Source organism: Trypanosoma cruzi, genomic scaffold (assembly GCF_000209065.1).
Source record: "Trypanosoma cruzi strain CL Brener 1047053517141 genomic scaffold, whole genome shotgun sequence".
NCBI classification, from domain to species: Eukaryota; Euglenozoa; class Kinetoplastea; order Trypanosomatida; family Trypanosomatidae; genus Trypanosoma; species Trypanosoma cruzi.
The window spans coordinates 111,533-122,251 of NW_001849482.1; the positions used below are offsets into that span (position 1 = coordinate 111,533).

A 10,719-nucleotide genomic window follows, 5' to 3' on the forward strand; every position below is an offset into this window, starting at 1 on the left:
CGGCTTTTTTCCCCGATTATCAGTCGGCACCCGGGAAGAAGACACGTAGTGTGCTGGATCGCGAAAAAAAAATGGACAACCCCTCTGCATACTTCTACAGAGGACGTTTGGACGATAGCAGCTTCACGATTCGGCACTATGCGGGGGACGTCAAGTACTGCATTAATGGTTTTGTGGAGAAAAACAATGACTACGTGAAAGATTCGTGTGCGCAGACGATGCACGACACCACTTCATGGGTTCTTCGAGGAATCATAGGAACGAAAGATGAAATGGTTGGACTTATGAGCGATACGTACTCTCCCGGTTCACCCACGTCACCTTTGCGTGGTTCGCGCCGCACCGTTGTCTCAAACTTTCGTCACTCACTCCGTCTACTGATGGAAATGTTGACCAGCAGTGTGTGTAACTGGGTGCGCTGCATACGCCCTCATTCGAGGAGACAAGCAGGGCTTTTTGACGGGAAATTGGTACTGGAGCAGCTTGTTGCCACCGGAGTTCTCAGTACGTTGAAACAGCGTCAGACAAACTACCCTTTCCGTCTGAAATGCAAGGAATTTGTACACAATTATCATATCCTTCTTCAGTCAAGAAAATCGCTTGGGACAAAAATGACACTTAAAGCCAAATGCTTGGCTTTACTACGGGCAGCCGGTATCAGAGAAAAGTTAGCTCAATTGGGAACTTCTCGTGTGTTTCTTTCAACGGATGCACATCGCATTTTGGAATCCAGGCGGGTACAAATTGCGAAGACCATGGTGACAGTTGTTGAACGGTACGTGGCTGCTTTTGTCTCCCGCGCGTATGTCCGCCTGATGCTTGTTTCGTGCCACACCCTTAAATTGCAACGCATCTTTCGTGTGCATATGCGCATACGCCGATGTGTTTCTCAGTACTACGGGGAACTACGCCGCAAAAGATACGAACGTTTTTTGGAGTTAACAAAGTCGTTTTTGCGTGCTGAGACGAACTCCCGTGTGGAGTTGATTAAAGAGCGGGAGTCCGATGTAAGAACGTTGTGGAGCGAGTTTCGTACCCGTCTTGTCCCTTTGGTGGAGGGTGTGCTACGAAACGTGAAGGCGGTAGAGGCAAAGCAGCGGGAGTGTCTTATTTCTCAGGCTTTTTCATGCTACGTTGCGTTCCGGGACGCGTTTGTGCGGGAGGTCGCCGTGGCTTTGGAACGGGAAAAACAACGTATAGCCATCAAGCGTGAGAGGGATGCCAGCGAGCGTTCGGAACTGCTGTGCACCGCTCTTGTGGCGCTGCAGGCCGTGGCTGCGGAAGAAGCGTCTACCTTTCAACAGTTACACGATAACGTCATTGCTCCAATGGTGAAAAGGCTGAAGGCCAAGGCACGTGCCATTCGCAGAGCAAAACGGTGGAGAGATAGGCGTTTGCAGGAGCTATACGATGCGCGGGCATCCGAAGTGCGACGTCTTGCCGTGGTGGAGGCTGAAGAACTGCGCCGGGAGGAAGAAAGATGGCGACGCCTTGTGGGGGAAGAGGAGTACTTGAACGAAATGCGGTACTTTTGCTCCTTTTCAGATGACACGCATGGAGCATCACCGCTCTTTCGTGCCTTTCTACGCGACGGTGTTCCCTCTGAGGTTCTTCACACGCCAATTGACACCAGTCCCCGGAAATCGTCGTCCATTGGGGGTGTAACTTCCTTTCGGGACTACAGAAACTACATGAGAGATGAGTTTCACCGCGCTCGTATCAACGGGACGACGCCCAATTATCGACCACACAAGCACCGCGAGGAAGTTTCTTGTGAGCTTTGCAACTTTTTGTTGTATCCATCGCGGAATAACGTTGCCACAAGACCCTCCGTTGAATCTCTCATGGAGGATACGACACGTCGTCGACTTGACGATGAATACGACGACAGTGACGACAGCTTTGATGAGCTTCATTACGAAAGGAAGGTCAGCGAATTGTGAAGACACGTCTTGGATGGATAAGACGAGACTTATCGTATTTTTTTGTTTGATTGTTTGTTTGCTTTTATATCTATATCTTTGTGTGTGGGGAGAAGAAGCAAGCGCCTTTCTGCAATTGTCGCGTTGTGTGTGATGTGGTCTTCCGTCTATTTTCCGCCATCGCGTTATATTTACTTATGGGTGCCTATTACTGTTTATCGATATAATGAGCTGCCGCTCTCACACAGCCATTGATTGCTCTCTCTCTTTCTCTCTCGCACACTTGAATCCTTTCGTGGCGGATTGTAAATGCATGCACGTGCAAAAAAAAAAAAAAAAGGAACTCTGGTGGGAAATGCTGCAGGGCGGGCATTTTTTTTTTATCTCCAGTAGTGGCTGGCGGCTTCTGGAGATAATGGCGGTGGAAGCGCAGCTCACCCCGCTTGCTGTGCTGAGCGGCGCTCCGTGATTCACGTGGCCATTGGTGTTGAGTGTTAGAGGGGTGATGTGTCTCGTTTTTTACCTGATGGGAATGATTTACTTCCAGCGACGCCTGGTCTCTGGGATTCCTCTGATGTACTTTTCCTTAGGAGGATGGCGCAGCATCCCCAACAATTTTTATTTCCCATCATCCCTTGTTTTGTTTTTGTTGTCCTCCGAGAAGCAGCTCCCGTTGCCCTCGACGGCGTCGGATGCACATAAATGCGCCAGCGCAAGAAACTGCTCGGTGGTTGTGTCATTAAGGGCGGTGAGAGAGAGATTGGCCACGAGATAACCAAAGGAATAGCGCTTCTGAAGTGCGATTTGGCCTTATTTTATGTCTCACTTCCAGCAACAGCGATGACCATTGAGCGGATAAAAAAAAATTTTGGGGGGATAAATTTTTTGGCTCTCATTGCGGTAACACGTACCCTCATGCCTCATGGTGTCACAACTGCGTGCCCCAGCAATGTGCGGCTGGTCCGGGCGCTGGTCGAATGTCGTCAGCCCTACACCAACAACCGCGACCCCATGAGGTAAACATTGCTGGCTCCTGGCTTCCCCCGAGAATACCGGGCAATTAGCCCTGGCGTCACGATGAGGAAGCCGGAATTGTAAAGGACTTCTTTTTTCTTCTGGCCAGCAACAACTAGACTGAATTACATATTTGTTTTTCTCTTTTTCTTTCTTTTTTTTTCTTTTAAGCACGCATTATTCGGGTATATATTTTTGGCCATGACAGGCACCATTAACGCTGCTGTTCTAACGTACCTCAAGGAGCATTACCCCGACGTTGCTCACGTTTTTGAACAGGAAGCATACATCTCCAAGTCGCCCCTCCTCCCAAATGCTACGACGGTAGAAACACTCATTGCTTCCCAACAACGTGGAGTAAAACATCGACTTGACTATCCGTCATCAGATGGTGAAAAACCTTCCAGAAAGCAGTGCAGAACGGAACTCAATGCAGCCGTTCCGGACAGTTCCTCCGACGATGATGATGCGCCCGTGCGGAAGCCAGCACAAAAGGCCAAGGCGTCGCCCGCAATGAGGCCAGCACCGAAGAAGGCCGCCGTTCCGGACAGCTCCTCCGACGATGATGATGCGCCCGTGCAGAAGCCAGCACAAAAGGCCAGGGCGTCACCCGCAATGAGGCCAGCACCGAAGAAGGCCGCCGTTCCGGACAGCTCCTCCGATGATGATGATGCGCCCGTGCGGAAGCCAGCACAAAAGGCCAAGGCGTCACCCGCAATGAGGCCAGCACCGAAGAAGACCGCCGTTCCGGACAGTTCCTCCGACGATGATGATGCGCCCGTGCGGAAGCCAGCACAAAAGGCCAAGGCGTCGCCCGCAATGAGGCCAGCACCGAAGAAGGCCGCCGTTCCGGACAGCTCCTCCGACGATGATGATGCGCCCGTGCGGAAGCCAGCACAAAAGGCCAAGGCGTCACCCGCAATGAGGCCAGCACCGAAGAAGGCCGCCGTTCCGGAAAGCTCCTCCGACGATGATGATGCGCCCGTGCGGAAGCCAGCACAAAAGGCCAAGGCGTCACCCGCAATGAGGCCAGCACCGAAGAAGGCCGCCGTTCCGGACAGCTCCTCCGACGATGATGATGCGCCCGTGCAGAAGCCAGCACAAAAGGCCAAGGCGTCACCCGCAATGAGGCCAGCACCGAAGAAGGCCGCCGTTCCGGAAAGCTCCTCCGACGATGATGATGCGCCCGTGCGGAAGCCAGCACAAAAGGCCAAGGCGTCACCCGCAATGAGGCCAGCACCGAAGAAGACACCGAGGTCGGAATGTTGTGGTGAAGAGGAACCCGTAAAAAAGAGTGTTCGGACAGAAATCGTGTCAGCTGGGCCAGGGGGTAAGGAGTGGGAGGATAATAACGTTAACAGCACTCGAAAAAGTAATGGCAATGAAGGAACTGCATTACGTCGTTTTCAACGTATTGACCCCACAAAGGTTGTGTTTGTTAAAGATGAATTAAGAAATAACCGACCAGGTGGCGAGCACATGGCGTTTCGGCAAAATCAAGAGATGATGCGGGTAAAGGGTAAGAATTTTAACAAGTTGAAACAGAAAAATAAGGCTAAGTTTTATGCTGCTGGGGTGGACACTAATGTTAGGTCATTTCAGTTTGATGATAGCGATTAGACCAAACGTGTATGTGGGATGATATGTTTTTGAAGAGAATTCTTGTTTGTTCGTGTGCTCCTAATAATGTTTTGTGTGTGTGTGTGTGTGTGTGTGTGTGTGTAAGGTGTATTAGTTATACTGACTATTGAGTTTATTTCTTGTAACCGCTTAAACAATAATATATATATATATATGCCTGTATTCATTTGTTTTAGCGAGGAACCAAGACGGTATAGGCGCAACCTTGGTTCCTGCTTTGGATTTTATTTTTTTTGTGTGTGTGCTGGAATGGTTTTTATTTATTTTATTATTATTGCTTTTTTTTTTTTTTTTTTTTTTTTTTTTTGCATGTGTCACTTGCCTCTTTTCTTGTTGTGAAGTGGGAAATTTTCTATAAGGCTAAAAGGCAAGAATGCCGCTGTTCTCTGCCTCTGCATCCGGTAATGGGAATAACACTGGTGGTGCTGAAGAGAAGCCATTAAATTTGCCCTTTGATCCGCCACCGCTCCTCCGCGTGGATCCTGTCGCGGTTCTGGTGGGCCACGAAGACCGCGTTTGGTGTGTTTCCTGGTGCCCCACAGCGAATGTATTGGCCTCAAGTTCTGCCGATAAAACAGTAAAGCTATGGAGCTGTTTGCACCACGCAAAAGCTGTTGATGAACAACACCAGCAGTATCCGCAGAAGGGTCTTTCGTGGGAGTGCATTCACACATTGGCGGGTGAACACAGTCGAACGGTTCGTCATATTTCATGGAGTCCCAGCGGTGAGTACATCGCTTGTGCTTCATTTGATCGCACAGCAACCGTTTGGAAACGGGCATCGGATGATTTGAACCGATTTGACTTTGAATTGGAGGCCATCCTTGATGGACACGAAAGTGAAGTAAAGTGTGTGGCGTGGCTAACAGACAGCACATTAGCGACGTGTTCGCGCGATCGAACTGTTTGGGTGTGGGACCGAGTGGATGTCGGTGAATTTGAGTGCGCTGGCGTTCTTGCAGGACATGCCCAAGACGTGAAGGCATGTGCCTGGATACCTCCTATCGATGGAGGTGCGAAGCCACTTCTGCTTTCATGTTCTTACGACAATACTGTGAAGGTTTGGGCTGAGTCTCATCGTCGAGATGACTGGCACTGCTTTCAGACATTAACGCGGCACGATGAAACGGTCTGGTCTGTTGCTGTGCAGCCTGTCGAGCAGTCCATTGAGACCCTACGTGCGGAGGAGGAGGAAGAGGGAGGGGAGGCACAACCTGCATGCCAGCCCATCATCTGTTGTTGTTCGGACGATAAGAGCGTGACCTTTTGGAAGCGCAACGCTGAAGGAAAGTTTCACGTGATTGTTACGGCCACTGGCTTTGCAGAGCGTTCCATCTACACGGTTGGTTGGGCCCCTAGCAACTGCGGTGCCATCGTGGCGTGCGGCAGTGGTGACAATAAAATTACACTTCTGGGCCTTTACCAGTCACGTGGGTACAACGAGGTGCACGTTACTGTACTCGCGGAGCTGCCGTCTGCTCATGAGGCGGATGTGAACAGTGTCGCATTCTGTTCAATTGTCAAGGGGGCTCTGGATGATAACAAGGAGGTCGTCAACGACAACAACAACAACAGCAGCAGCAGCAGCAGCGGTCTGTTACTGGCTTCCGGTGGGGACGACAACATGGTTCGTGTCTGGCGCGTGGCGAGGGCTTAGAGGCGTGAGGGTAGAAGTGGTATGAGGGAAAAAAAAAAAAAAAAAGAGGTGAGGCGAAGGCTTTCGCGGGCTGCAAATGTATTTTTTTTTTTTTAATTTTTGCGTCCATTCTTTTTCATTAACACCAAAAAAAAAAAAAAAAGGCGACGACGGATGAAACGTGTGATGTTCAATTGTTTATTTTGGCTTCACATTTCTCTTTTTATTTTTGTTTTCTCTCTCTCTCTCGCTCTATATATATATATATATCTTCTTTTTTGTTTTTGTTCTTTTCTTTGGGTTTTGTTTTGGCTTTTAAAGATACGTGAAGTAAATATTTATATATTTTTTCCTTTTATTATTATTATTATTAGCTGTTTTGCCGCTGCCGCAAGCATCGCAGGCAATCACCGCCAAGCATAAAAAAAAGCATACATTTATATTTACACGCCTGTCCACCAGACACAAGAAGTGAAGGACGGAAAGAAGAGAAAAAAAAAAAAAAAGAAAAAGAAAAAAAAAAAGATGCTCATTGCACCACTTTCAGACTGCACGGCTGGCGTTATTCAGGAGGCCAACAAGGCCAATAACGTGGCCTGCAGTGAATTAAGGAAAGCGATCAGGAGGAGGCACACCCACAATCCGTATCTTCAAACGATTTTAACACCAGTGGTGACAAGCTGCAATTTTAATGATAAAAAGCGGCATGAACCCAACCCCAATGCGCCTGCATTTGTTCCTGCCGAGATCCCGTGGAATAATTACGCACCGTGCGTCTATAATGAGAATTCTTGCGTGAATGAAACTGCCTACGATTACGCTGTATATGGATCCTCCTATTACTACTCCCAACGCATTTCTCCGTCATTTGCAAACACGAAGCAGACGACTTACCAACTGCCTGCAGTGCCCACAGAAAGCATCAACACAAGCAGTGTCGCCGACAAAACCATGAACCTAAGCAATAACAGTACATCTTGCGGAAACACAGGGACCTCGGTTGTCTCGACACCCGTCAAGCGAAGCAACAATCTCTACAAGATGTACGTTGATGGTCGTCCCAAGGTTGTTCGCGGCGTCATGTACGCTGAGGTAAAGGTAAAATTGCGTTTGGGAAGCGAGGTATTCATTGTGAACGATGTGCCACAGGTCTTTGGTCTCATTGTGAATCCGGAGGAGCTCGTGGGCCGCTACGTCATTGTGGAAGGGGATCGTGGAGAGGATATGGGCATCATTTCCGCCATTGAGCGCTCCGAGCAGGAGCCCGTGAAGCAGGTGGAAAAGGCGGAAGAGGGTGACAACAGTCATCCACGCGTTCTTCGTGAGGCCCTTGCAGAAGAAGTTGAGTCCTTTCATGGCCTGGACAGACTGGAGGAAGAGGCGCTTCGCTTCTGCAAAGCAGCAATTAATTCTCTCAAAATACGTACTCCGCTGCAGGTAAAGCGTGCGGTATTTCAGTTTGACCGGAAGAAACTGACCTTCACGTACAGCAGCGACAGTTACGTGGAGTTTAAAGTGCTTCTTCGTGCCCTGAACCGCCAGTATCAGTGCCGCATCTGGATGCATCAGCTCAACTGGGAGGCGAACTGCAAGCAGAGGCGGCAGTCTTCAGACACGGAGGGAAGTCGCAAGAGTCGAAGGGACCCTCGCAAGTTTGGTGGCACGAAGAAGGACGGCAAGCGGAGTCACGAGGCGGATGAATGATGTCTCGTCTTCTCCCCCTTCCCTTCCCTTCAGACACGCGCGCACACGGACACATTAGACGGGAGGGAGCGACGGTGGTTGAACGGCAACAAGTGACAAAATGAAACAAACAAAAAAGAAAAAAAATAAATAAAGATTAAAGATTTTAAAATAACCCTCTTTTTTTCTTTTTCTTTTTTCTTTTTTTTTTTTTTTTTGTCAAATGGGAGGGGATATTTTTCCGACGTCATCACAATCACACCTCCTGTTCTCCCTTCCCCTCCTTTTCCCCCTCCTTTCTCGCCCTTCCTCTTTTGTGTATGTGTGTATGTATGTTCCATCTTTTTTTGTTTTTTGTTTTTCTTCTCACAAAAGCACAAACACACACGAGCGCCCACTGCGGAAGTGACGTATATACATATATATATAATATACATGTGCATGTACATGTGTATGTATATTTGTGGTATCCAGCACTTTCATTTGTTGTGGTGTTTTATGCATGTATTTTTATGCTCATCCCCTTTTGTGATGGTGTTCCGCCTGCCGTCGTAGCGGACGTGCGCTGTGGACTGTTCAATCACAAAAAACCATAGAAACTCCTTCCGAATTTATTTTCTTTTATTATTATTATTTTGTTGTTGTTTTTTGTTTTTTGTTTTTACCCCCTTTTTTTCTTTCTTTCACCTGTTGTTTTGTTTTGTTTTGTTTTTTCCGTCATTGCCATTTCACTATTTTGTACTTCTTTCTTTCCTTTTTTTCTTTTTTTTTTTTGTTTGTTTGTTTGTTTTTCTCATTGTTTTGTTTTACTTTGGATGGGGAAGTCAAAGAAGGAGAGAAGAGAAGGGAGATGAAAGGGGAATTGGCTTCAAAAAAAAAAAAAATTTTTGAGATGAATGACATCCGCCACTCAACGACTTTTTTTGCCATTTTTGTTTTGTTGTGTTTTTTGTATTTTTCCTGTTTTTTTTTTTTTGTGTGTTTGTGTGCTGGGGGTGGGAGGGGAAGGAGGAATGGGGATGCGGGGGGGGAGGTGTTCACGCGTCAATTAATTAATTGATTGGTTGGGTGGGTGGTGGCTGCAGAGCGTCTATGATTGCGATTCCAACATCATTTTTTTTTTTTTGTATTTTTGTATTTTTATGTTGTACGGATTTCTCTTCTCTTCTCTTCTCTTCTCTTCTCTCTGTGTTTATTTGTATTTATTTGTCTGCGTTTTTTTTATTATTTATTTAACCCTTTATTTCCCACTCCTCTATCCATCCGTTTACTGGGCAGCCATTGCCGTCTTCTTCTGCCCTGTTTGACTGCCTCCCTCTCCCTCTCTCTCTCTCTCTCTCTCTGTGTGTGTGTGTGTGCGCTCAACGCAGGATTACAATGAAGTCAACGAAGAAGAAATTACAATTATATAAATTATGCTTCTAATGGATGTACACATGTGTAATATTTATGCATTTAGTCACAATCGGGAAGGAGAAGAAACGACAACAACAACAAGAAAGAAAGAAGAAAAAAAAAAGAAAAAAAAAGGAGGGGAAAAGGAAGAAGGAAGAGGAGAAAAGAAGAAAAAAAAATTCATAATAATGATTCGTTACAGGAGCCACGTGTATAAATGACATGTCCGTATCTGTAATTTATAATTATGGGAATTTATTATTTTTGTACACTGAGATTTATGCTACGAAAAAATAAAAATAAAAAAAAGGAATGCTGACGAAAAAGGAGGAGGTGGAGGAGGAGGAGAAGAAGTCATTATAGACACATAGACGGTGATAACGGTGTGTGGCCGGAGAGCGATGTAAATTGAAGTGAGTTTGTTTGTTTGTTTGTTTTTTTGCTTTTCTTCCAAATGTATTCATTGAGAAGCGGAATGAAGTAACGGGGAATAACTCAGGAGAACGCAGGGAACATAACGTGTAGGGGAAGCACATGAGGCGTAGCGGAGGCATCGACCGATTCTTTAACTGTTTGTTTGTTTGTGTGTGTGTTTGACGAACAAATAATAAAAGGAAACGAAAAAGGGTGGGGAAAACTGAAAAAAAGAAAAAAAAAGATTCAAAAGGTCGCCAGAAGAAAGGGAAGCGTGTTTTTTTTGTTGTATTTTTGTTTATTGCCACTGCCTGCAGCTGCGTGTCGTGTTCGATCGACTCTCATCCAACCGCCGGCGGTACGGCAGAAGAGACAAGCGAGCGATTTGCCCGCGTGCGAGGGGAGGAGGGGGAGGGGGAGAGAAGGGGGCGCGACGGGCAAACAAAAACAAAAATATATTATTTTTTTTTTTTTTTTTTTTTTTTACAGCCATCGCGAGGAGCAGCCGGGAAAAAAAGGGGAGTTTGGTGGTGGTGGTGGGGAGTTGACATGAGGAGCCTCCATACATTGCAGAGTGTGCTGGGAAAACAGGGAGGCGCGTAATTCCTCACGTCTTTATTATTATTTTATTATTTTTCCCCTTTTATTCTTGAAGGCCCGGGGTTATTATTTATTTATTTATTTACTTTTGGAAGCTATTTGCCATGGCTTTATTTACACGGACATGTATGCGTCGTATCTATTTATATCTATTTATTTATTTGTGTGTGTGTGTGTGTGGGAGGATGCGTGGTTATGCATTTATATCCTTTTTTTGTGTGGCGTATTGCTGGACCATGCGGATGAAGAGAAGGGGCCGGGGAAAATTTTGGGTTGTGTTTCTCATTTTTATTTATTTATTTTTTTTTTTTTTTTTTTTTTTTTTCGTGTGTGTGTGTGTGTTTTCTTCTTCAGCTGCCTTTTCTCTCTTTTGTTATTATTATTATTATTGGTGGTGGTGGTGGTGGTGTTTTC

At 46.6% G+C, this 10,719-nt stretch overlaps 4 protein-coding genes across 4 annotated transcripts, besides 30 other annotated features; all 4 read left to right on the forward strand.

Annotated features, from left to right (window-relative positions):
• Positions 1 to 1,943, forward strand: Tc00.1047053503905.10 (myosin heavy chain, putative; the record flags this gene model as incomplete). Its single annotated transcript, XM_801411.1, has 1 exon — positions 1 to 1,943. A coding segment is annotated over one exon (1,943 nt), but the record flags the coding sequence as incomplete, so codon positions are not given.
• Positions 1 to 10,719: a sequence feature (heterozygous, Esmeraldo-like haplotype).
• Positions 1,979 to 2,029: a microsatellite.
• Positions 3,069 to 3,104: a sequence feature (T-rich).
• Positions 3,138 to 4,556, forward strand: Tc00.1047053503905.30 (hypothetical protein, conserved; the record flags this gene model as incomplete). The annotated part of the gene is made up of 1 exon (XM_801412.1): positions 3,138 to 4,556. One exon carries the CDS (start codon positions 3,138 to 3,140, stop codon positions 4,554 to 4,556), a length of 1,419 nt encoding a protein of 472 aa, XP_806505.1.
• Positions 4,629 to 4,659: a microsatellite.
• Positions 4,831 to 4,884: a microsatellite.
• Positions 4,951 to 6,234, forward strand: Tc00.1047053503905.40 (hypothetical protein, conserved; the record flags this gene model as incomplete). Its single annotated transcript, XM_801413.1, has 1 exon — positions 4,951 to 6,234. One exon carries the CDS (start codon positions 4,951 to 4,953, stop codon positions 6,232 to 6,234), a length of 1,284 nt encoding a protein of 427 aa, XP_806506.1.
• Positions 6,138 to 6,168: a microsatellite.
• Positions 6,314 to 6,335: a sequence feature (AT_rich).
• Positions 6,411 to 6,530: a sequence feature (T-rich).
• Positions 6,545 to 6,586: a sequence feature (AT_rich).
• Positions 6,696 to 6,737: a microsatellite.
• Tc00.1047053503905.50 (hypothetical protein, conserved) lies at positions 6,739 to 7,917 on the forward strand (the record flags this gene model as incomplete). Its single annotated transcript, XM_801414.1, has 1 exon — positions 6,739 to 7,917. The coding sequence occupies one exon, from the start codon at positions 6,739 to 6,741 to the stop codon at positions 7,915 to 7,917; it is 1,179 nt and encodes a 392-aa protein (XP_806507.1).
• Positions 8,036 to 8,071: a sequence feature (AT_rich).
• Positions 8,077 to 8,114: a microsatellite.
• Positions 8,158 to 8,209: a sequence feature (C-rich).
• Positions 8,309 to 8,357: a microsatellite.
• Positions 8,505 to 8,533: a sequence feature (AT_rich).
• Positions 8,587 to 8,608: a microsatellite.
• Positions 8,639 to 8,704: a sequence feature (T-rich).
• Positions 8,815 to 8,872: a sequence feature (T-rich).
• Positions 9,052 to 9,082: a microsatellite.
• Positions 9,112 to 9,132: a sequence feature (AT_rich).
• Positions 9,208 to 9,239: a microsatellite.
• Positions 9,392 to 9,470: a sequence feature (A-rich).
• Positions 9,580 to 9,600: a sequence feature (AT_rich).
• Positions 9,617 to 9,645: a microsatellite.
• Positions 9,709 to 9,736: a microsatellite.
• Positions 10,167 to 10,190: a microsatellite.
• Positions 10,320 to 10,342: a sequence feature (AT_rich).
• Positions 10,369 to 10,390: a sequence feature (AT_rich).
• Positions 10,591 to 10,630: a microsatellite.
• Positions 10,695 to 10,714: a microsatellite.